The sequence below is a fragment of the Capricornis sumatraensis genome, chromosome 14, assembly GCF_032405125.1.
Source record: "Capricornis sumatraensis isolate serow.1 chromosome 14, serow.2, whole genome shotgun sequence".
Taxonomy (NCBI): Eukaryota; Metazoa; Chordata; class Mammalia; order Artiodactyla; family Bovidae; genus Capricornis; species Capricornis sumatraensis.
In genome coordinates, this window is record NC_091082.1 from 43,193,360 (window position 1) to 43,219,636 (window position 26,277).

General features: G+C 37.6%; 1 protein-coding gene across 1 annotated transcript in view; it reads left to right on the forward strand.

The window, feature by feature from the left end:
* Window positions 1-26,277, forward strand: part of RGS7 (regulator of G protein signaling 7) — a 467,306-nt gene that overhangs the window by 380,675 nt on the left and 60,354 nt on the right. Inside the window, exons 5-9 of the mRNA XM_068986068.1 lie at window positions 5,085-5,191; window positions 10,925-10,976; window positions 19,595-19,659; window positions 21,051-21,127; window positions 21,234-21,315. Coding sequence (XP_068842169.1) covers window positions 5,085-5,191; window positions 10,925-10,976; window positions 19,595-19,659; window positions 21,051-21,127; window positions 21,234-21,315 — 383 coding nt within the window. The remainder of the gene's footprint in view (window positions 1-5,084; window positions 5,192-10,924; window positions 10,977-19,594; window positions 19,660-21,050; window positions 21,128-21,233; window positions 21,316-26,277) is intronic.

The window sequence follows — 26,277 nt, forward strand, 5'->3', positions numbered from 1 at the left end:
TACTTCTCCCCATTCACTAATCATATTTGCTACATCTTGTATGCTGTGTTGATAAATGAATCACATTTGCTGATTTATATACCCATAAAATAAAAGTAAGAACGCATAACAGGAATAAAAATGTAATTTTTAGTGAACATTTTTATTATTATTTTCTTGACTCAGAAGCATTGTTGTATCAGTGTCAAAATATAGGGTGTATCTGGGAGGTACTGAGACTGCCAGCAGTGGGACTGCTGGATAAAGAAAATATACTGAGTTCTAAAAATATGTTATAATTACAAATTTAATATAGAAATGTGTATATTTCTATATATGGAAATATAGAACTGAACAACACAAGCCTCTTTTATAGTATACTTTTTATCCTTTTGACTTTCTGAAGTAGTTATGGTTCCAAAGTAAATTACACCATGTAGAATTCCTTTTGCTTTTTGGACCTAGACCAAATAGATTTGATAGATTTTGATAATTCTATTATTTAAAGGTTCGAGGTGAAGTAATGAAATTAGTACATCTGGCTTAACACAGCCACATTACACTGTTCACATAGTAACAGTTGTCTAGAGATGCAGTTTACTCCTGAGTTTGTTCATGCTTGAATATCCAAATGAAAAATAAACTGGAATCTTACAGTAAATTTGTTGTTGAACTTTATTTAGCTGTGTGGGTGATGTGGATAACACATGTACAAGATGAATAATTATTTTGCTGAGAAGCATAATGTTGTGGAGCCATCTGCTGTGCCATTATTGGGAGGGTGATCTTGCTAGATTACCCACTAAATTCTTTCAACACTTAGATCCAGGACTGCCAGTAGTCCTCCAGATTCTCGTTAAATTAAGGCTATTGTGGAGATTCAGGAGCAGCTGGACCATGTGGAAAAATGTCTCCATGTTATTACTACCAGTAATTCAACCTTGAGAAAAGTATCTCAAGCCCACTCTAAGATCTTTTAGTGGGATTTCAGTCATTTATATCACTGTTATCTTTTCCCATATAATATACCTACAACAACCCCACTTCAAAAGCTTTAAAAGTATTTTGAAAAGATATTTTGAACATCTACATTATCTTGGCAGAGCTTAACAAGCTCCTCATCGTCAAACACACAATAGTTTGTATTTTTTGTGCAATACTATGTTTTTCATATTCTGTATACCATTTATTCATAAATCTGCTTATTCACTCATTCAGCAAACATCAATAGCTACTTTTGCTATTGCTATGCTAAATGCAAGGTTATAGTCTTAAATGAAATGAAATTCACCATGATGCCCTGATTTTTATCTTAGCATTCATCTTGTCCTAGAGTCATGTTCTCTGGAGGTCCTGTGATAGAGCATTATAACTTCTGTAATCTCAAACTTTCCAGGTTACTATTTGACCAATGAAATTAAAATCATTTTAAATGGTTTGTTAGAAATTCAGTCCTCTTAAATATTAAGTTAAATAGTTTGACTTGACCTCTGCATTGAACTTTGTGTGGGCCATATAGAAACTAAATTTTGATCTTATTGATATTCCCACAAATGTGTATCTGTTGGATTGAGGGCATTTAAAAAACCTATCAAAAACAATTTTCCTTATTAATAAAATTATGAGCCTGAGAATATCTTAGAGGGTTGTAAAATGAGAATATATATGATTAAACACAATAAAATGGAGTATTTGTACCTCAGAAGTGGGAGGCTGAGATTGCTTGCTAATTCACTTTCTACATATATAGATATTATTATTATAATTATATAATTATTATATGTATTATATATTATTATACATATTGTTATTATGTATTATATTATTATACATAATGTAATTATTATATACATATATTATTATGTACATTATTATACATATTATTTTTTCTAGCAAGCATTTATGTAGGCCTAATTATGATAGTGAAGAAAGCCTGCAGAAGAAAGCCAGTATTCATCTTGCCTCTAGAAATGTTTGATTTATCATATAATTAGTAACTATTGAATACAGTAAGAACTTATTCATTTTCTTCTGATTTTCTTTTCTTCAGCTTCCCTATATTTACTTTCACTATGTTTTTCTAATCCTCATCAGCATGTTAGCATCGTTTTGTTTTGGTTTTTTTTTTTTTTTTTGGTGTTTCTTTGTATTATTTTAGTCACACTCTTTCCTGTATTTAGAGTTCAGAAGCTCTTTACTGTTAATCTTTCTGGGCATCTCAGTTTTCCTTTTTGTATCTATATTTTGAAAATTTGCTAATGTGCCATAACTCAATTTCTCTTTCTGGAAAATAGGACTAATAATATTTTCCTAGGCCACAGACTGTTGGAATAAAGTGAATAAGGATGGTTGTGACAATATAGGTAATACCTAACTAGAAGATAAATAGGCCACCTGACTTTGAAACCCTCAAAAATTGTTCTTTCTAGTGCTGCCAACATGAGTAACCAGGGATTCTGAACATGACCAAGGCTGTAAGCACCTGCTCATTATTATAGGCCAGCATGCCTCACAGATATGCTTGCCATTTTAGTTTTATAAATAACACACAAAAAGAAGATGGACTGGCTGATGCTATTTAGGAATGCCAGATCCTCACTCAGCCTAGTTAAAGACCAATTATGGAAGTGGATTTCCTGAAAGTACTTTGGAGAAAAGTAAAAATCATCTGGTGTGTAAATAATGAAGCACAACGTGCTCTGTGCTCAGTTGTGTCCAATTCTTTGTGACCCCTTGGACTGTAGCCTGCCAGGCTCCTCTGTCTATGGACTATTTCAGGCAAGAATACTGGTGCGGTTTGCCATTTCCTACTCCAGGGGATCAAACCTACATGTCCTGTGTCTCTTGCATTGGCAAGCGGATCTTTTACCACTGAGTCACCTGGGAAGCCCAACGAAGCACAAGAGCTACCATGTATTGAATATCTACTATGCACAGGATACTATTCCAACTTCTTCTCTTTAAATTTTTTTTAAATCATTTTTATTCATTTATTTATTTATTTGGCAGCATCGGGTCTGCACGTGGAATCTGTCAACATGGTGCATGGACTCCAGTTGTGGAGTACAGGCTCAGTAGTTGTGGCACACAGGCTTAATTGCTCCAGGGCATGTGGGATCTTAGATCCCTGACCAGTGATTGAATCCACACCCACCTGGTAAAGTGGATTCTTTACCACTAGGCCACCAGCAAAGTTCTGCAACTTCTTTATATATATATATGTATGTATGTATTATTTGATTTTCATATGAGCTGTGCAGGGTGGGTTTATTACCTGTATTAATGGATAGGAGAGGCACAGAGAATTTAAATAACAAAAGTGAAAAAGTGTTTCCAAAGGTTTTGTTCTTCCCATCATATAACACTACCTTCTCAGCTTTAATGAGAATCACAGAATATGTGAGTATATACTTATAAGCAGCACAGACTTTGAGAAGATCTTGATTTTGAACTAAAAGGATACATAAAGGATGAAATATCCTCCTTTGTAGAAAAAGAACACTCTATGGAGAGAGGTGTGTAATTGATCGGGTGTGTAAACAGGATAACTGGGTCACTTAATAACAGTCTTCCAGGTCCATGGTAAAGAGGACGGTCAGCCGTTGTTCTTTCTTATTGACAAGAACGGTAGAGTGGAGGCCAGAGGTAGAAGTTACCACTTAAAATTTTGCAATATGCTAGATAATATTAAAAGGGGCACTATAGTACCCAACTACAGGTTAAATAAATTTAACAATTATTTCATTATTAGCAGTATAGACGTGGGAAGGGGATAGGAAGAGATTCTTGTGCTTAGGTAGGTGGGCCATAGCAAGCAGTTTAGGGACTCAGTACTAGCTGAAGTGTGAAAATTACCTGTGATTGACAGATGGAGTTAGAGATACACATAGTCCTGGAAAGTCTGTTAGAATCCTAGAGTTAAGGAATCATTTTAGCTGTTTATCTAAAAATAGAACTAAATCTATAAATTGCACATTAAAGTGTAAAAAAGTATCAGTTGCTCAGTCGTGTCTGATTCTTTGCAAACCCATGGACTGTAGCCCACCAGGCTCTTCTGTCCGTGGAATTATCCAGGCAAGAATACTGGAGTGGATAGCTGTTCCCTTCTCCAGGGGAACTTCCTGACCCAGGGATTGAATCCAGGTCTTCTGCATTGCAGGCAGATTTTTTACCATGTGAGCCACCAGAAAATTGCACCTACAGATACACAAACAAATCAATAAACGTAACTTTTTTATTTTCTATATACATATATGCTTATGTTGGACTAAAAAACTATCTTGAATAGTTCCATAGTTTCTAAGCTTCAAGTTAGCAAACTTTATGTTGTCCCTGCACAAATGCAGTAATAATCCTAGTGATCAAATTTTATTATCCCTTTTGTTGGGCCTTTGTTGGGCCATTAACTTCTATAGAAGGACTGTGAGTATTACAGTATTATGTTCCAACTATTTCTCAGACTACTGGGAAAATATAATGTTTTCATTGTTATATAAATCTCTACATAGTCCATGTCTAGAATATTGTACATACAGTAGCAAAAGCTAGAGCAATCTAGCCAACCACAGACTGCAGGCACTCTTAGTGCAGTATAAATTGTTCTAGATGCCTAAACATTGCCTATTAACATTATCTAGTAACGATCCATGTCATTAGAAGAATTGCTAATAGTATTGGATATTCATATTACAGGACAGGGAATGATGCAAATGAGAACTTTTAGAAGTTTAAAGTGCTATATAAATGCCAAATATATTTGTTTTTGGAAGATTATTAACCCATAGCAAAACATGTCCCATCTATAAAATGAAGGCAGCAGATTTTTTGATTACTGAAAGACCTTCAGTTTCAGGATTCCATAGCTTTATGTTCTCATGGTCTGGTCACATTCACTGCTGGTCATTGTGGTCACTGCCAGGAAGCAGAACCATCTTGGTACCTTAGGTGAAAGAGCTGAAAGAAGTACAAAGACAGGCTTTTCTGGGATGCTGAGTATTCCAATGTAGGAATGTGCTCAACAGAAACAGGATAAAACTCTACCTGCCTAAGAATGAACAGCTTTAAAGAATTATATATGTGTTTTCCCATTTGTTTTCATGAACTAGTGGAGGCACTCCATTTGGGAACGCTAATGGCTGCCCACGGCTACTTCTTTCCAATCTCGGATCATGTCCTCACACTCAAGGATGATGGCACCTTTTACCGGTTCCAAGTAAGTTTATTAAAAGTATTATTTAAAAGTAAAAATACGTCTGCATTTTCATTGTTTGTACAGAAATTTTGAGACTTGGTTTATTTTACTTTGACTTGAGCTAGTTAGAATCTAATTAATAATTTGTGAAAGCTGAGTTGTGTAATGATTGAAGTTACATTTCATATAAAAAATTTGAGAAAAATTCAGAGTGACAGTGGAATTCAGGAAAATGAGACAGTCATCTGTAAATTATATTTATTTGCTAGGAAGGAAGTTGAGAGATGGTAACTAAATTTGTTATACTCTGGACCCTATGTCATCCAGAGCCATCTACAGTCCAACCAGTCATGGGAATGCTTGAAGCTCCAGGATAGAATTAACTAATAAATACATATCCTCTGCATGTCTGAGACCTTCTATAAGTCTGTGGAGAAAGTGGCAATGGAGGATGAGATGGTTGGATGACATCACCGACTCAATGAACTGGAGTTTGAGCAAACTCCAGGAGATAATGAAGGACAGGGAAGCTTAGCATGCTGCAGTCTGTGGGATCACAAAGAGTTGGAAATGACTTGGTGACTGAAAAAGTCTATGAAGGACACGCATGATGCTTTGCATGTATATAGGAGGCCATCTTAGATAACTTATTAACTGACAAGAGTTATTCTAAGTCATTTTCAAATGAGATACCTATAAAGAATAATCTTTGAGGAAATGATTATGGACTCCAATTTTGGTCATTGGGCACACAGTTGACACTTGAGTTACGATGATTTGCCTGAAGTGTATTCTACATTTCATTAGACATTATGATTCATTAGTAACTGACTAGTGGATTCCAGTCTGTAAAATTAAGGCATATATAATGCCAGAGTTCAAACTCTAGCTCTAGGTACTTTCAGAGGATTCTTCCCATTCTCCCACTTTTAGACATTGGAGCATTCTTCTCACTAGCTCTGATTTATTGATTAAATAACTGACTTGAGTGCCTAAGGACTTGCTTGGGGAAGCGGAGAACAGAGGGAATATGTTTTGAAAAAAAGTTGTTCTCAAAGCTCATTGTCCTCCTAGAGTATTCTCACTCTTACAAAGCACTTCTATCCCAGGAAATAATCGTTGGATTTTACACTGAATAGCTAGGAAATAATGCAACCTCCTGAAATTGTGATGCTGACCTAAGTATTCAAGCAATTGAAATTAGTTGGATCACTTAATTTTAAAAGTCTTTAAAATAATGAAGCTTTATCCTTAGAACAGTTAAATTTAAAGTAATAGTGCTTAAAATAGCTTATTATTAAGTTAGAGTAACTTGTGGTCCTAAGGTTAGCATTTTAGTGAATAAAAATTACTAGTTATTAGAAAAGAAATTTTGTATGTGCTACTAACACTTTTTGATTTTTTAAAGGAGTTACTTTGGTATTGCAGGGTTATATTTTCCATAAAATCTTATTTTCTTATATGAATTTTTCATATATAAAGTAAACATTAGGCCTAAATTTTTTTTTACAAATTCTAAATGAAAGATATTTTTTGATAAAATGCCAACTTTTATCCATCTTTACTGTCAATTTACAAGTAAAATCATCTATGTATAAGATTAATATATCTGTAAGGGAGGCATTGAATATAATCTGCGTGTGTGTGTGTGTGTGTGTGGTAGGTCACTTCAGTCATGTCCGACTCTTTGCTGTCCTATGGACTGTAACCCACCAGGTTCCTCTGTCCATGGGATTCTCCAGGCAAGAATACTGGAGTGGGTTACCATGCCCTCCTCCAAGGGTTCTTCCCAACCCAGGAATTGAACCCTGGTCTCTTATGTCTCCTGCATTGGCAGCTGGGTTCTTTACCACTAGCACCACCTGTGAAGCCCTGAATATAATCTACCTTTGACAATTATTGAATTAAAAATTTCCCTCAAAACAAATTAGCTGAGGCATGGATGAAAATTAGTAGTGATGTCTTGAAAGTGAAAATGAAAGTCGCACAGTCACGTCCGACTCTTTGCGACCCTGTACAGTCCATGGAATTCTCCAGGCCAGAATACTAGAGTGGGTAGCCTTTCCCTTCTCCAGGGGATCTTCCCAACCCAGGGACCAAACCCAGATCTCTTACATTACTTCTAGGTACAGGCAGAAGATTGCCAAGTTTGATATACCTAAACAGATGATCAGTTCGGTTCAGTTCAGTTGCTCAGTCATGTTCAACTCTTTGCAACCCCATGGACTGCAGCACACCAGGCCTCCCTGTCCATCTCCAACTTCTGGAGCTTACTCAAACTCATGTCCATTGAGTTGGTGATGCCGTCCAACCATCTCATCCTCTGTTGTCCCCTTCTCCTGCCGTCAATCTTTCCCAGCATCAGGTCTTTTTAAATGAATCAGCTCTTCGCATCAGGTGGCCAAAGTATTAGAGTTTCAGCTTCAACATCATTCCTTCCAATAGATGATAGATAATCTTTTAAATTATATGAATTAATGTTAAATACTTTAATGACATATACACATGTTCAAAATAGGATATAATATGATATATTTGTAAATCTAATAACCATACAATCTTAAAACCAAGGTTTTAAAAGCAAAGAAACCTCACTAAAGTCAGGGATAATTTAATTCCTGCTACAGTGTCTACCAAGGCATTAATTAATCTATACTTGAACAGCTCTAGAAATAGAAAACACATTATTGTTCAAGGTATATGCTTCCATTTTTGCATTGGTTCCAGGCAGCATTAAGTTCTTTATTACAGTAAATTGAAATTCAATTCCATGAAAGGATTTTAAAATTCATGAATTAAACTAGGAAGCTTGCAATGTTGTGTTTATAATTGCTTCAGGAAATGATTGAGATTCTGGCCATCATTAGGAATCTGAAGAAGCTTTGGGTCATAAGTTTGAGACAAACAGTTTCACTGGTATGCTGCATTGTGTAAATTTTCAATCGTGACTTTTGTATGTACTGTAAACTTGTGATTGTCTAATTATTCTCCCTCGCTAACTGAAATTGAGATCCGACATGATTATCCAGATCACTTTCATGACTTTCATCACATTAGTATATGTGCCAAAGATTACTGAGTGATGGCTAGACAGTTTTAAATCTGTTTAATCACAGCTAAAGAACCCAACTCTGAAAAACACTAACGTGTCCTACAGTCTAGCTGAACTGTGAAAGTAAATTTTTAAATTCCAGCAAACTATAAGATTTGTTATTCTTTAAATTGCCTTTTGTGCTTTGTGCTATGCAAGTCATTTCAGTCACATCTGACTCTTTGTGACCCTATGAACTGTAGTCCACTAAGCTCCTCTGTCCGTGGGATTCTCCAGGCAAGCATACTGGAGTGACTTGTTCTCCTCCTCCAGGGGATTTTCCTGACCCAGGGATCAAACCCATGTCTCTTACATCTCCTATATTAGCAGACAGGTTCTTTACCACTAGAGCCTTCTGGGGAAGAAATTGTCTTTTACTATAAGTCAAAATATGTTTCCTAGAAAAAAATATTGCAATATTAGTAAAGAGTGTTAGTTTTATGCCTTTTCCACTTAATGTTATTGTTGTTCAGTTGCTTAGTCGTGTCTGACTCTTTGTGACCCCATGGACTGCAGCACACCAGTCGACCTTGTCTTTTGCCATCTCCTGAAACCTGCTCAAATTCATGTCCGTTGAGTCAATGATGCCACACACCCAACCATCTCATCCTCTGGCGTTCCCTTCTCCTCCTGCCTTCAGTCTTTCTCAGCATCAGGGTCTTTTCTAATGAGTCGGCTCTTTGCATCAAGTGGCCACAGCATTGGAGCTTCATCTTCAGCATCAGCATCAGTCCTTCTAATGAATATTCAGGGTTGATTTCCTTTAGTATTGACTGGTTTGGTCTCCTTGGAAGACTTGGAACCATCTTTCCACATAATATCACAGGATAAAATAGTTTCAGTCATTTATTTTACAGTCAGGGAGTTTTCACTAAATAAATGATAGAAAAATAAAATTGTAAGAATACTGATGAAAACATTCCTTGTAGTTTTGAGAAAAAAAAAAAGTATGTGTTTGACCAGTCTGACTAGAGTAAATATTTTAAAAATTAAATAAATATGCTTGCATACACACACACATCCCCCAAACTAAAGAAGCAACCCAAAGGGAATAATGCATTATTTGAGAAGTATCTCAAACACTACCAGCCTGCATGAGAAGATTTTTTCTATGTTTCTCTATGCTTCCCCTAGAACAGTGACCCAATTTTGCCCTCAAATTGGGTTAAGTGAATTTATTTGCCAATGAGGGAGTGCTGTATAAAGCCTTGATATCCCCCTTTATCTAGTGCTTCAACCTTTTTACCCTCTAAATTTGTTCACCTATATGCAGAATTAGTATTAGTAGCCTTCTTTATGATACCGGAGCAATTTCCAAGAAAGTATAGAAAGTGAATCAAATCCCCTGGGGGTCCTGAACAGTTTGGAAGGACCCTCTCTCAGAGATGCAAAAAGTTCTCCCAGTTACCCTTTTCCCCTCCTTGAGAATCCCTCTTCTAGGAGGCAGAATTATCAAACTGGTAATCAGAGATTGGGCTTCCCAGGTGGCACAGTGGCAAAGAATCCGCTTGCCAATGCAAGAGAGGTAGGAGATATGGGTTCGATCCCTGGGTTGAAAAGATCATCTGAAGAAGAAAACAGCAACCCAGTCCAGTATTCTTGTTCGGAAAATTCTATGGACAGAGGACCCTGGCTGGCTACAGTCCATAGGGTCGCAAAGAATTGGACATGACTAAGTGACTGAGCATGCATGCACGCAATCAGAGATTACACCAAATATGCTCGCTACACACAGATTGTTAATGTAATTGACAAATAAATATAATCAAATCCACAAGTCTGATGTCTGCAGAGACTGTCCCATTGAATCCCAGGGCCATCATCGTGCAAGGAACAATTTGAAACAGCAGACAGATAGTCATGGAGTTTGCTCAGGGTTTGGAGTCAAGCATGTCTAGCCATCAGGGCTAGAAAAGGCCTGTCAGAAAATATAATCTGCTGATGATAATAATTGGTTTTCCCAATCAGACATTTTCTTTGTAGTTTCATCAGTCAGTTTCTAGAATCATTTATGTCTATTGTTAAGCAGTCAACTAAGATATTAGTTTAAAAAACTGATCTCTGACTTGGGTAGTTAAAAAATTTAGAGAAGTAAGTGTTTCTATGAAGAAATGTTTTTTAAAGTGAAGGAGAAAAGTTGTTTTAATCTAGCTGGATAATGTTGAGAACTGCATTATATAATTAATAGAGCCAGGCAACTGTTTGCCCATCTTAAGGAAAGATTCTGATGGTTGTGCTTTTGGATATATGGAGGGCAATGATGAAATACATGAATCAACAAAAATAATGTGCTAAATATAAACTTATTTCATCATGAGTCTTAGTGAATATAATACTTTGCTTTCAGTCCTTGTGGATTAACACTTCTATATAAATAGTGCAATCAGTCCTTTTACCTTTATATCAGGTGACATACAATTGTAGCAAAGGTACGCTGTTTTTTATACATGCTGTACTTATTTAGAGGCTGAACAATTGATTAGCAAAGTAAATTTAAAAGGAAAACCTTTCAGTGCCTCTCTGAGTATTTTTTTCTAGATAATAAAACACATCGTTAGCAAACTGTTCTAGATGATTGCTGAAGATAAACACGGCTCATAAACCAGGAGCCCCACTAATTCTTTACATGTTTAACCTAAGTTCCACTTCTTTTCATTCCACAGACACCCTATTTTTGGCCATCAAATTGTTGGGAGCCGGAAAACACAGACTATGGTCAGTGCAATATCTCCTCATTTTATTGTTGACAGTACCATTATGTATGGATGAGCAATGCTTGCATTTTATTGTTTGTCCCTGAGAAGAGAATACTAAAATTTTCAATATGAGAGTAATATTTCTAACATTGAATTTATAAATGACCTTGTTTAGAAAGTCACCAAATCTGGTGGCAGCTTATTCCATGTTATAGTGTCTCCTGTGACTATTTAAAAAAAATCCTTTTTTTTTGAATAGCTTAAAGAGCTATAAATAAACCTAAAAGGACTATTATTATTATTATTTTTCTGTACCACACTGGTCTACTGGATAGAGTAACAAAGGGGTTCGGAGAGCCAGAATTTTTGTTCACCTCTTCTATTTAGCTATGATTTGTAGTAAGTCCCTTGCCTTCCACACTGCACTTTTCTCACTATTATTTGAGGGATCTTGTGATTCTGTTAGCAGAAGGTTTTGTTAAACATGAAAGGCCAAATGCAAACAAAAGAAAAGATAGAGTAGGAAATTCAATCATAGTGAATCAACTTCAGTCTACTTCAAATCTACTTCTGTCTAACTCAGTTCAACAACCATGATTTTAATTAAACTCTTCAAGGAAACAGGCTCCTAATAAGTGCCGCTTCTTACATTTTCCTGAAGGCTACAGTTTTCAAACATAATATTGTATGGTTTTTAAATATCATTTTTACGAGTATTTATTGAGGCTTTGTTTCAAAGCCAAGGGCCGTAGTAGGTGCTGGGATAAGGAGACTCTGACTTTATCTATACTATTGAGTAACTCATAGGCTAGATGAGAAAAGAGAATTAGACAAAAGAAGTTGCTGTGAAGTGCCTAGTGAATGTTAATAGTGGTATATGTAAAATAGATGGAAGTTTGTAAGTATAAGAGAATTACTTTGAGGGTTTCCAGAGTGATCTCACAAAAGAACTGAGAGCATTTGAGGTGGATTTTAAAAGAGGGGAAATTTTTCAGGAAGCAAGGCAGAGAAGGCATTTGAGGCAGAGAAAGGGCCAGCATATGCAAAGACAGAAACTTGACAGCAATCTGGCTTTCTTTGCCTCCTGGAAAGACATTTGATAGAAAACCATAGGAAAGTCCATAAAAAACCAATGAAGTCATCCCTCATTTTTGTCAAACTTGGATTTCATAGTTCATCCAGGTGGTCATGTGCCAACCAAAAATTCAAACTAACATAACTTACAGAAAACAATCTAAAAACCAGAGTACTTAACAATTAATAGAATAGATGATTCTTTTCTAGTGGGGGGAATGTTGCTTTTTTTCATCCAGGGTACCCAGCAGGGTATACTTCCCAAGTGGCTCAGACGGTAAAGAGTCTGTTCACAATTTGGGAGACCTGGGTCCAATTCTTGAGTCAGGAAGGTCACCTGGAGAAGGAAATGGCAACCCACTCCAAGTATTCTTGCCTGGAAAATCCCATGGACAGAGAAGCCTGGCAGGTTATAGTCCATGGGATTGCAAAGAGTGGGACACAACTGAGCAACTAACACTTTCAGGGTACACATTCTTCAAAACTGAGATAAAGAAAGAAGTTACTTAAAAACAAACAAACAAACAAACACACACACAGCTTTCTGATTGGTATATCTGAGTTGGAGAACTTTGTGGAGAGTTTTGTCCATCCTGGGATTGTTCAGTTCAGTTCAGTCGCTCAGTCGTATCTGACTCTGTGACCCCATGGACTGCAGCACTCCAGGCCTCCCTGTATCACCAACTCCCAGAGTTTACTCAAACTCATGTCCATTGAGTCAGTAATGCCATCCAACCATCTCAACCTCTGTCATCCCCTTCTCCTCCTGCCTTCGATCTTTCCCAGCATCAGGGCCTTTTCAAATAAGTGATTTCTTTGCATCAGGTGGCCAGAGTATTGGAGTTTTAGCTTCAGCATCATCCTTACAATGAATATTCAGGACTGGTTTCCTTTAGAATGGACTGGTGGGATCTCCTGGCAGTTCAGGGAACTCTAAAGAGTCTTCTCCAATACCACAGTTCAAAAGTATCAATTCTTCAGCACTCAAATTTCTTTATAGTCCAACTCTGACATCCATACATGACTACTGGAAAAACCATAGCTTTGACCAGACGGACCTTTGTTGGTAAAGTAATGTCTCTGCTTTTTAATATGCTGTCTAGATTGGTCATAACTTTTCTTCCAAGAAGCAAGCATCTTTTAATTCATGGCTGCGGTCACCATGTGCAGTAATTTTGGAGCCCAAAAAATAAAGTCTGTCAAAGCTTCCAGTTTCCCCATCTATTTTCCATGAAGTGATGGGACCAGATGCCATGATCTTAGTTTTATGAATATTGAGTGTTAAGCCAACTTTTTCACTCTCCTCTTTCACTTTCATCAAGAGTGAAAGTTATTCTCTTTCTTCCATAAGGGTGTTGTCATCTGCATGTCTGAGGTTATTAATATTTCTCCCAGCAATCTTGATTCCAGCTTATGCTTCTTCCAGCCCAGCATTTCTCATGATGTACTCTGCATATAAATTAAATAATCAGGGTGACAATACACCACCTTGACATACTCCTTTCGCTATTGGAACCAGTCTGTTGTTCCATGTCCAGTTCTAACCTAGGATGGTGCCTGGGAATTATTTCACCAAAGAGTATGGCATACTAGTGAAGAAAACACCTGGACATCCAAAAAGGAGCTCATGGAGAAAAACCCAGGTGATGGAGGCAGACAGACCTGAACTCAGTTGGTATGTCACAGCGACATACCAACTGTGTAACTTTGGGCAAGGCTTGTTACATCTCTGAGCCTGTCTGCTTGCTTTTCAAGAAAAAAAGATAATAATATTGACTCCCTAAAATTGTTGAATGAATCAAAATTAATATGCCTAAGAAAACTGGTATTGTTCCTCTCATACTTAATGAATCAAAATTGTTTTCACTTGTCATTATTATTTACTGACAGATATGCTTTCCCTGTTCCTTGCATAAAAGCAAATTCTTATTCTTAATGTTCTCTCAATACATCTTTTGTGTTTTTCATGAATATGTTAGTGTTTACAATTGCAGTTCATAGTTCAACACTTCATGATAGATTAATGTTTTAGTGCTAAACATGAGGAAATGGCATGGCTTACACAGAAAATAATTTATGGAACATCTCTCAAAGTCAGTCATCTCAAAATTATTAATATCATTCAGTTTAACATTAGCTCTTGTCAGAGTCCATTTAATGAGAGTCATTGTCTAAACTTTCTCCCAAACCTGGAGAGCATTTAATTTTTAACTAAAAGTAGGCATAGTCTTTATTATTCTGTTTGTTTTTTTTCCCCTGAATAAACATATACCTGTTTATGTCTCATTTGCTTGGTTTATTATACAAGTGAAGATTAATATGCAAGTGTATTATTGTACAAGTGAACAATAAAATAAATATTCAATAAAAGGTTATAGACAAAGAGAAAGTGAAATGATAATGATCTCAGACACTATAGCACTCCTATAGGCAATGATGCTTTGTCTTCTGTGATTTTTCTTTTTACGTACAAGTATAGAAGCGATTCAAAGTATCCAGCTTTGAATTTCCCACCACTGTTTGTTTAAAGAACATTTATAAAGCATGAACACTTTCTTATAAAGAGGATGTTGATGCTGTAGTTGGGTTGGAAGGCCCAACAGAAATAATAGTGATTACTTAGCTGTTTTTTCTGAAACAGCTTGGGACAGACAAAGCTTATTGATTAAAGAAGATTTAAAGAATGCTTCTTATATTCTGTCAATATCTAATGTCTGTTTCCATCACCAATTGAAACTTACTGGAAAGCCTCTGCAGAACATAAACATCTACAAGCCAGTTTATATGGAGGAACACTTTTCCATGATTACCTTGGTTTTGTAGAAAAATAGAATATGTTGATCATGTTAAGGGCTATGGAAAAAAACACCATTTTTTGAAAATTAAGTTGTGGGAGATTTCTGATATTTTTTCACCCAAGTACAAAAAAATAATCCAATCCAATTAAAATGGAGTCAGGAATGAATTTCCCGTGTATTTACATCAAGGATCATCTAGTATAAAGGGATTGCAATGAAAGCTGGAGGCCAAGACCCAAGGAAGTTTTTTAGAGAACTGTGGTAAGAAGTAGAGACTGTAGTGGTGATAGAAAACTCAAACAGAAGCGAGAGGTGGGAAGTTCACTGATATTATAAGCAAACAATGCACATTGAAATTCCTGCAGATGAACACACATCAACCAACATCTTTCATCTGTCTCCTGTTAAGGGTGCAATCTCCAGTGTTCAAACAGAACGTGGACCTCAAGAAATTGAAATTTCCAATAAAGACAGGAGCTGATGCTATACTTTTATGACTCACCTCATTCACTTCACCCAAATCCTGGCCCTGTTGGAGCATGTCCTTATTGAATCTTTTATATTTTGTTCATTGTAGATTTTTTTGCAGTTTTATTTTTGCATATGTTACATTGCTGCTGCTGCTGCTGCTGCTAAATCGCTTTAGTCGTGTCCGACTCTGTGCGACCCCATAGGTGGCAGCCCACCAGGCTCCCCCGTCCCTGGGATTCTCCAGGCAAGAATGCTGGAGTGGGTTGCAATTGCCTTCTCTGATATGTTACATTAAAGTATTATTTATTTTCTTGATTAGTGGGTAATTTGGCAATCTCTTGACTTACCCTGTAGGCAGATGCCTCACTCATCTCATCCTAGGGTCAACTGAGACCAACGCATGCCAACTGCAGAAAGGCAGACATGTTCTCAACATAAGGAACTTTTAACAATTTAACAATGAAAATTGTCCAGAACTTGCCTTATCTTGCAGAATGATGGTTTGTGCCCCAAAATATTCAGCCAATGCTCTATTTCCTCCAGGATGTTTTGAGGACCTCTAGCCTATATGGAAAGGTTCTGGGACTTCCCAGATGGCTCAATGGTAAAGAACTTACCTGCCAATGCAAGGGACATAAGAAAGGCGATTTTGATCCCTGGTGGAGAAGATCCCCTGGTGGAAAAAATGGCAACCCACTCCAGCATCCTTGCCTGGAGAATGCCTCGGCTGGAGGAAACTGGCAGGCTACAGTCCATTGGGTTGTAAAAGGGTTGGACACAGCGTAGCAGCTAAACAACAACAATAAAAAGGGCTTTGACAGTGTCAGTGTACAGCCAGACTTCCCATTTTGCTTAGGCTTAATAACTACAGGAAGCTCATTTATTTCATTTAAAGTTTTACTAAAGAAAAATAGTTGTGGTGGACATGAAAATAAAAGACTGTTTACAATCCTTATATAGACTTTTTGATGATCAAAGAATGAAAGGGAAAATTTAAAAATTAAAAAAAAATGATCTCATATAAATGAGATCATTTATAATATTGTTGTTCAGTCGCTAAGTCATGTCCAACTCTTTGCGACCCCCTAGACTGGAGCACGCCAGACTTCCCTGTCCTTCACTATCTCCCAGAGTTTGCTCAAACTCATGTCCATTGAGTCAGTGATACCACTCAACCATCGCATCCTCTGTCACCCTCTTCTGCTCTTGCACTCAATCTTTCACAGCATCAGGGTCTTTTACAATTAGTCAGAATATAAGTAAGCACTAATAGGCAAACCTTACCTTCCTCCTTAGAAACCTGTATGCAGGTCAAGAAGCAACAGAACCAGACATGGAAAAGCAAACTGTTTCAAAATTGGGAAAGCAGTACATCAAGGCTGTATATTGTCACCCTGCTTATGTAACTTATATGCAGAGTACATCATGTGAAATGCCAGGCTAGATGAAGGACAAGCTGGAATGAAGATATTTGATTGCTCTATCAACTATTAATAACCTCAGATATGCAGATAACACTACCCTAATAGCAGAAAGTGAAGATGAACTAAAGAGCCTCTTGATGAAGGTGAAGGAGAAGAATGAAAAAGCTGGCTTAAAACTCAATATTCAAAGAAGTAAGATCATGGCATCACTGACTCAATGGACATGAATTTGAGCAAGCTCTGGAAGATGGTGAAGGACAGGGAAGCCTGACATGCTGCAGTCCATCTACAAATTAGCGATACTATTTCATGAAGACTCAGTTTCCTCAAGTCTAGCAATTAAAGCTGAAAAACATTCTTAGTGAATACACAAATCAACAACAGAGGCATTATTTTTCCTTGTTTTAATATAGAGTGGCTGGTAAGGTGCAGACTATTGTTCAGTCAGGTTTTGGTCTTTGAAATTTTCTCAGCCTGGGAAGTTAAGAGACAGAAACTTCATACCCTAGGAGGTAAATATTCTATATCCTAAGACTTTCTGGATAGATAATAGACTTTTTTTGTGGCACAGAGCTGAAATAAGACTACTTCTAAGTCCAAGTGATTTGCCAAAAAAATTTTTTTTCTTTTAATTAAAACCTGCTTAACAAGAAATTTGGGTGTCTGGTTTCACATTTTCCTTAAGCAAGGAGAGGGTGTGGGGATTTTAGTATCTTGTTTCTATATTCTCTTAACAGAAAAGAGATTTTGTTGTTGTTCAGTCACTCAGTCATGTCCGACCCTTTGCAACCCCATGGACTGCAGCATGCAGGCTTCCCTGTCCTTCACCATCTCCCGGAGCTTGCTCAAACTCATGTCCATTGAGTCAATGATGCCATCCAGCCATCTCATCCTCTGTCATCCCCTTTGAAGGAGATTTAGATTGTTTTAAATCACACTAGACAAAAGCTCTTGTAGGAACCCTGAAGAAAGTGAAGTCAGAGAGTAAACTTGAACACCTGGCAAGGTTCCAAATTTTCTTTCGGCATAGCAATTGCATGCCCTTCAACTCTTCCTTGACTCAGAATGTCCATGTCAGTGTTAAATCATGACTTTATCCAGTAATGAAATTTCAGAGCTGGAGGGTCATCCAATTTGACCATCTCAGCTAAGGATGAGGCAGCTGAGTTCTAGAGAGTGACAGGATTTGTTCAGTCAAGGTCACAAGTTATGGGCCAAGTTTTCAATGCATGAAAAAGTGAGATAAATAGAAGATTGCTGATATCTAACTTAGCAGAGCATTCAGTAAAGACTTTCAGTAATATATTGAATAGTTGCTACTTTTCTCAGCTATTAAGGACATATACCAAATGTGGGGCTTCCTTTGTAGCTCAGTTGGTAAAGAATCCACCTGCAGTGCAGGAGACCTGGGTTCAATTCCTGAGTCAGGAAGATCCTCGGAGAAGGAAATGGAAGCCCACTCCAGTGTTCTTGCCTGGTGAATCCCATGGACAGAGGAGCCTGGCAGGCTACAGTCCATGGGGTCGCAAGAGTTGGACATGACATAGTGACTAAAATACAACACGTACCAATTGTGGGGTTTCCCTGGTGGCTAAGTGGTAAAGAATCCACCTGCCATGCAGGAGACATAGGTTTCATCCCTGGGTCAGAAAGATCCCCCAGAGATAGAAATGGCAACCCACTCCAGTGTTCTTATCTGGGAAATCCCGCAGACAGAGGAGCCTGACAGCCTACAGTCTTTGGGACCGCATAGAGTCAGACATGACTTAGCCCTGAACAACAACAAAATAAAAACAAATGTGCTGTGTCTTTGCATTTCTATCATTGTTACAGAACAAATCCTGGCCAGATAAGTTTTCTGTGACTGACCTGAGCTCTGCTTTCATGCTAAGTCTGAGGTGTCAGGTTCTTGTTAAAGAAGTTTCTCTTCAGGCCTAGAAATATTATTCCAAGGCTGCTCAATCTCCTACTGTTGCCCCTTGGACTCTTTGTGAAGCTTTGGGCAGCTGTTATAATAAAAGTAAGGGATACCACACTGTACTCCCAAATCACCATGCTGTTTGTCAAGCTCCGGTACTACTCCTCAGGCTGATTTCCTGGAATGGGAGGCAAAGGGCCTGAATTGCAAAGCCGTCATAAACATTTCTCTTTTAGATATAGTTTACCAGCTGGGGAGGAACAACATCTCTGCTTAGTTTATAGGAAGGACCTAGAATTCTTCTGCCCAGCTGACTGACTGTTCAGTTCAAACCACCAGATGAAATGCCTTGGAGTTAAAATGTGTCAAGAGGAACTTCATAGAATGGAATCACTGGAACATGACTGAGCAGTTGCTGAGTGCTTTTGGAGGTTAAATCCTGTCTAGAGGCTAGTACAGTACCCTGAGAGAACTTTTAATGATGTATGAAATGGTTACCAAGCTTCTAAACATGTCTATTTTCTTATAACACCTTTTAAAATTACCACTGTGTTTGAGTGGCTCAGACAGTAAAGAATCTGCCTGCAATTCAGGAGACCTGGGTTCAATTCCTGGGTTGGGAAGATTCCCCTGGAGAAGGGAATAGCAACCCACTCCAGTATTCTTGTCTGTAGAATCCCATGGACAGAGGAGCCTAGCAGGATACAGTCCTTGGGGTCACAAAGAGTTGGACACCACTGAGCGACTAACACTTTCTCTTCACTTGAATTTCAGTAATGATGTTACAGATTATTTGTTTTGCCCCCCAAAAATGATAAAATCAGAAATTTACAACTTGGGGAAAAATGATAAAGACCAATATGCTTTGGTTTATAATGCTCTATTTTTTATTTTTAGTGCCTCAATGTAAATAAGCAGGCAAGAAATGATTGTGGTTTTTTCCCCCTTTCAGCGGTTTACCTCTGCAAAAGAACAATGCAAAACAAAGCAAGGCTTGAGCTGGCCGACTATGAAGCTGTAAGTACCAAGGACTTCCTGGCAAAGAAAGGTATAAGATGAGCAAGAATAAGGCCTATGGTCATTTCTGGGCACTCTGAACTTTCTACATTCATGAATCTTAGAGACCAGATTTCCAGGGAGGGACAGCATAATTACTATATCCCTTACTTGCTTACTTCCTCTCATCATTCACAGTGATGATGAAATTCTAAATACACAAATTCAGGGAAGAAGTAGAAAGTATATATTATGTGCTAAAATTGACTTTAATGTAAAAGTTTTATGTATGTTGTCATTTGTTTTTAGTCACTAAGTCGTGTCCCTTTGTGACTCCATGAATGTAGCCCTCCAGGGTTCTCTGTCCATGGGATTTATGCCAGGCAAGCATACTGGAGTGGGTTGCCATTTCCTTCTTCAGGGGATTTTCCTGACCCAGAGATCGAACCTGTATCTCCTGCATTGGCAGGCAGATTCTTTGCCACTGAGCCACCAGGAAGCCCAAAATCTTTATGTGTATACATACACACACAATCACACACACACACACACACACACACACACACACACATATATATATATATATATATATATATATATATATATATATATATATATATATAATGAAGATATCCAAACTTAGAGAATTAAAGAGTGTTTACACTGGAAAAATGGTTTTTGCAAAATCTTTAGGTTGGTCACCATCAGCAGATTAAATTGACCTCATGTAATCTGTTCAGATGATCGCTATCTTCTGATTTACTAAACTTAAAGCACTATCTGTAAATGGGTAGTAGGGGGCCAAAGGTTTACATTTTTCTCAAAAATCAGATAAACTTATTGAATCAGTAGTAGAAATGTACTGATTTCTTATTCAGTAAAATGGGCAAAGAAAAATCCAATGGATTACTCTTGAGCACTTTTTAATGTAAGTTTAGTATTTGGGGGTTTTAGTCATATTCACTAATATTGATGTTTGTAATAGGCTTTCCTATGTAATCTGTGACTGTTAATTTGAGGATTAGCTGCATTTAGTGAGCATGACTTATCATTCCAAGTACACTTACTCCAAGGAATTTTTATTTGTTTTCTTGGTAAGTACATATGGTATACAACCGGGCAGAAACAGATAGCTTTTGGGCTTCCCTGTGGCTCTGCTGGTAAAGAATCCGCCTGCAGTGTGGGAGACCTGGGTTTGATCCCTGGATTGAGAAGAGTCCCTGGAGAAGGGAAAGGCTGCCCACACCAATATTCTGGTGTGGAGAATTACATGGACTATATAGTCCATGGGGTCGCAGAGTTGGACACGACTGAGTGATTTCCACTTTCACTTTTCACATATGGTAGATAAACTAGAAGGGGGCATAGTAAGACTGAGCTCCAGAATGTCTTCTCCATGGTATATTTTACAGGAGAGCTTGGCCAGGCTACAGAGAGCATTTGCCCGGAAGTGGGAGTTCATTTTTATGCAAGCAGAAGCACAAGCAAAGTGAGTCCTTGTGAGTCTTTTGGAAGATTTGTTCAAGTTGTGGCCTTTTATCCACAGAGGCACTATGATTAACACTGCTTACTCTTCATTGTTGTGATGTTAACAGAGTGGACAAGAAGAGAGACAAGATTGAAAGGAAGATCCTTGATAGTCAAGAGAGAGCGTTCTGGGATGTACACAGACCTGTGGTGAGCAAGCACATGCACCAACATTGTCTGAATTCATAACTTCAGCCTTTGGAAAGTAAAGGAAGAATGTAGTAATTCCATTTCCCGCCGCCCCCCGCCCCGCCCCCGAAGTCATGGTGAATTTAGGAGAAGAGTGCCACTTTTATATAAAGTGACTAGAGTATTCAATAGTATAATATTTAATTTACAAGACTGCATTTTTCTAACATGACATTACTTGCATACTCACTTTTTGCTTTGAGGTGCTTGATACTTTCATACACTTGAAGGAAAAAAGTCTGCAACAAAGTAGTTTTGCATGGCTTCCAATCTACATTTTTTTTCTGAATTTAGAGTAAAAGTATGAGTTAAAATGTTATTCCTCCACTAAGTTTTCTTTTTTAAAACCTACTAATAGCCTGCCTTGAATGTCAGCTTTAATGGAAACGTTAGGTGGCTCTGCTTCAGCTTAGCTCATTCTTCTAATGATGTAACTGGTCATTGACTCTATATACAATAACTTAGCTGGTTTTCTTATATAGTAATGTTATAGTATTAGTAATGTTAAACCATATGAACCAGAGTAACAAATAACAAACAATCTTGATTAATACCAGAAAACTTTGTGTAAGGAGTTAAACAATGGTTATGAGCTTATATCTTTAAACACAGACCTAGAGAATGATATTTATATAGTATTATTAAATAACAGGATCACAGCAAGAAATGAATCGAGATTCTTTGAGACTATCTTAAAATTTTCCTCTCAACTACCTGTGGGAATGGGCCAAAACAGGTCTGTTTTCCAAAGGTTTGTATACATGTCTATATATATATGATTAAAATTAAAATTTTGTATATATTTAAATTCTAGATATTAATTCAACTGTCAGATTTCATATGGAATTTTTTTGAATTCACAAAAAATTAGAATTGAGACTTAACTGTCTTTCCTACTCAAAATTCAGCTTAAGTTTTATTTCTCATGGTGTGAAAAAGATTGTTGAGGTCACATGCATAAGTATTACAAGGATATGAAGTAGGATTTTTGCTTGCTTTAAGCCATCTCTAGAAACTGATTAATAAGTTATGTCCTCATGTTCATTCACTTTATGCTCCTGAACATCTGATGGCCCATCTCTAGCCTAGTTTAAATCTGATGACTCTTGGCAACTCAAGAGGACTTGCTCCATGTCAGATCCCCTTCTCTCCCCACATCTATTCCACAGCAAAAACTCATGTTCTCAGATCATGTAAACTGATCCCACCTCAACACACTTGCCTGTTCAGTCGCCCAGGAATTACTCAGCCAGTCCCGTCCCTTCTATGTGCCCTGTAACCATTGTGAGTAGGCTCCAGTCCTGTTCTCCACAGAGTAAGGCATGTATGAATGTTCTCCAGGGGGCCCTGCTGTACCCCTCACTAGATGTTCAGTTAGAAAGTCCTCCCAAAGAGCGCCTGGAGGCAGAAACCACCCTGAAGCTGTTAGTTCCATTTCCCTTATTCAATTTGTGGATGCCTCTGTGGGGCTTTATATCTCTTAAAATGAACATGTTATACAATTCTTGGTTACTGTTTATTTTCCAGAGGGGGAAAAAAAAATAGAGCTTTGGGTTATCTGCACGTTTCTGAGAATGTAATGCACCTAATCCAACCCTACCTTCAGTTAGTTATTTTTTATATTACAACTTTGTATCCCGTTAGAAGAAATGTTTTCGAAGTGGTCCCAGGTGCACGTGAAGTGATGACACTTGTCTGGAGGCCGTATCAGTCACACAGGTCCTGCCTTGTGTCTGGATTTTAGAACTCTGAGTGCTTACTGAGGGTTAATTGACAGAGATGATGCTGGCAGGATTGTTAAGCAAGACATCCCTAAAAGAGCTTTTAATGGCTATTTCCCCAGCAAAATACACAAGCTATACTTCTATTCATTGGCTGTAGTGTTAAATAAACAATAATAAGAAGAACTTTCTAAGATAACTATACCTCCAAAAATGTCCTTATTTTTATTTTGGTTTTGAAAAAGTCTTATTACAAAATTGTGAATACACTACTGCATGTTTTTAAAGTATAGAAAGTAATATTCTCATTGGAATAAAAGACTCTCTATTCAAATTTCACAGATATATAACACAATTTAATTAAAACACTTTTAAGCTATATATTATATTTTTCCTGTATTACTTTAGATTTATGAATATATTAATATCTTTGTTTTCAAAGACAAAAATGGAGTTATCCTAGCAGTACTATTTGTTGATTTGTTTCATTTTATTTCCTCTTGCATAATCCTACTCTTAAACCTTCAGTTCAGTTCAGTTCAGTTGCTCAGTCGTGTCCGACTCTGCAACCCCATGAATCGCCTCCCTGTCCATCACCAACTCCCGGAGTTCACTCACACTCATGTCCATTGAGTGAGTGATGCCATCCAGCCATCTCATCCTCTGTCGTCCCCTTCTCCTCCTGCCCCCAATCCCTCCCACCATCAGAGTCTTTTCCAATGAGTCAACTCTTCGCATGAGGTGGCCAAAGTACTGGAGCTTCAGCTTTAGCATCAGTCCTTCCAAAGAAATCCCAGGGCTGATCTCCTTCAGAATGGACTGGTTGGATCTCCTTGCAGTCCAAGGGACTCTCAAGAGTCTTCTCCAACACCACAGTTCAAAAGCATCAATTCTTCGGCGCTCAGCCTTCTTCACAATCCAACTCTCACATCCATACATGGCCACAGGAAAAACCATTAGCTGAGAACAATTAATCCTGATAAAACTTTTACTAGTTTAAGTCAAGGTGATATATACTATATTGCATTTTGTTTGGTTTGCTTTGATTTGATCTGGTTTGATGCTGTCATTTATTTAATTAAAATAGGTTGGAAACAATTAGCCAGAATTATAGTCAGGAAGGGGAAATCTCAAAAAGAAGCTCAGAATCTTTAAAGTAAACTTAAATTTAATGTAGAATATTATAAAATATTATGAGTTTATACTTAGAGATGTAGAAAATATATGTATTGTGATTTTTTTAGTGAAATCACTTAACACAGTATACTCGTTTATTGCATTTAATACCTTTTTGAAATAAATTTAGTTTCCCTAAGTACATCCATGTTTACTGCCGAAAAAAAAATAATAATAAAGTCATAACACTGAGAAGGACTCTTCAGTTATTAAGGACTCCAGACAGAATTGTCAAACACTAACTACAGTATGTCCCTACATCTGAACCTTCAAGGTGCAAACTTGAGAATGTGCGCCCTAATGTCCGAACACATAAGTTGGTTCACTTGTCTGGCGTACATTGTCACGTGCATACATCCTCTTGTCTGCATACATCACTTGTCTGGCGTACATTGTCACGTGCAAACATCCTCTACAAGTGGTTGTGTTTTTGCGTGCTTTACTGTACAGTAATGCATAGAATTCAGTAGTACAGTGTATTTATTTCAAGCTATTAGTCAGTCTACAAGAGGAGAACTTCACTGAACTCCTTGCTGTGCAGCACAGGGAGCTTACTAATGAAAACCTGATGGAATCGGAGCCCAGAGAAAGGACAAAGAGGGACAAGAGAAAGAAGAAGTAACTAATGAACAGGCGATTTACAGCACAGGAAATGGCAAAGGGATTTTCTTTATTTGAGAAGGCACTTTATTTGAAAGGTTAGCTTTTGAGGCACAGGCCCCAAACGCAGAATGGTATATGGAGGTTGTAGCAGCCGTTCAGAATGAAATCCAGTGCTACTATGTCATCTATGATGAGAAAGAAAGGGCTAGTACTCAGACATCCCTGGATCGTTTTCTCAAGAAGATAGAATTGAACCCAACAAGGAACCAGAATGTTTGCCATCAAATTTAGGCATGAATGAAATTTCAGCTTGCCCTCCATCTCTTATTGCTGACAGTCCTTCAGCTCACCATCTCGCACTTCCTCTCTCGCCTCCAGTCAGTAACCCTTCTTACCTGTTCACTTGATGCCAGCCCCTATATGCCAGTTGTACTGCACTGCTGTATCTTTCAAGATACTGTATTATAAGATTAAAAATGTTTTCTTTATTTTTTATTTGTTTTTATGTATTATTTGTGTGAAAAGTATTGTAAACCTATTACAGCACAGTACTAGATAGCCAATGGTGTTAGTTGGGTACACAGGCTAACACTGTTAGACTTAATGAAAAAAACTAGACTTCCCAAGGTGTTCTTGGAATGGAACTCATTTATATGTAGGGGACTTACTGTATTCAAGATATTGGTAGGGGAAATAGACCAAATTGTAACAAATGTCAAAGATAATTTGGGATATGGGTTGACTTGTGTATTTAGTGTTTTGGTACTTTTATAAAGCCTCTTCGAGGGCTAACGGGTCTTATTGTTGTTGTTCAGTTGCTAAGTCATGTCCAGCTCTTTGCGACCCCATGGACTGCAGCACAGAAGGCTCCTCTGTCCTCCACTGTCTCCCAGGGTTTGTTCAAATTCATGTCCATTGAGTCGGCAATGATCTAACCATCTTAGTCTATATTAACTGAGTTCGAGCAACTAGTTGGGTGCCAAGTCGCTCATTCGTGTCCAACTCTTTGGGACCCCCTGGACTGTAGCCCACCAGGCTCCTCCATCCATGAGATTCTCCAGACAAGAATACTGGAGTGGGTTGCCATTTTCTTCTCCACTGAGCAACTAGTTAAATTGCAGTAAAAATTCTGTTTGTCACAGTGCTAAAGAGTTTCATTAACACTAACTTCCTAGTACTTGTTTTAATATCTTCAGATTATAATTTCTTGAAGATCAGAGAGTTTGTCTGAAATTTTCTGTACATTTCCTATAAATCTTTTTTTTTTCTTTGAATAAATTAGTGTGGAGAGTCTAGTGAAGCATGTATGTGTATGCACAAAGCCCATTAAAATTTGGGGTTTAAAAGTGTCTGAAGAAGAGGTTATAAATTTGCTTAAGAAGTTTGAGAAGTTCAAGTGATTCTAAGGAAATACAACCATCAT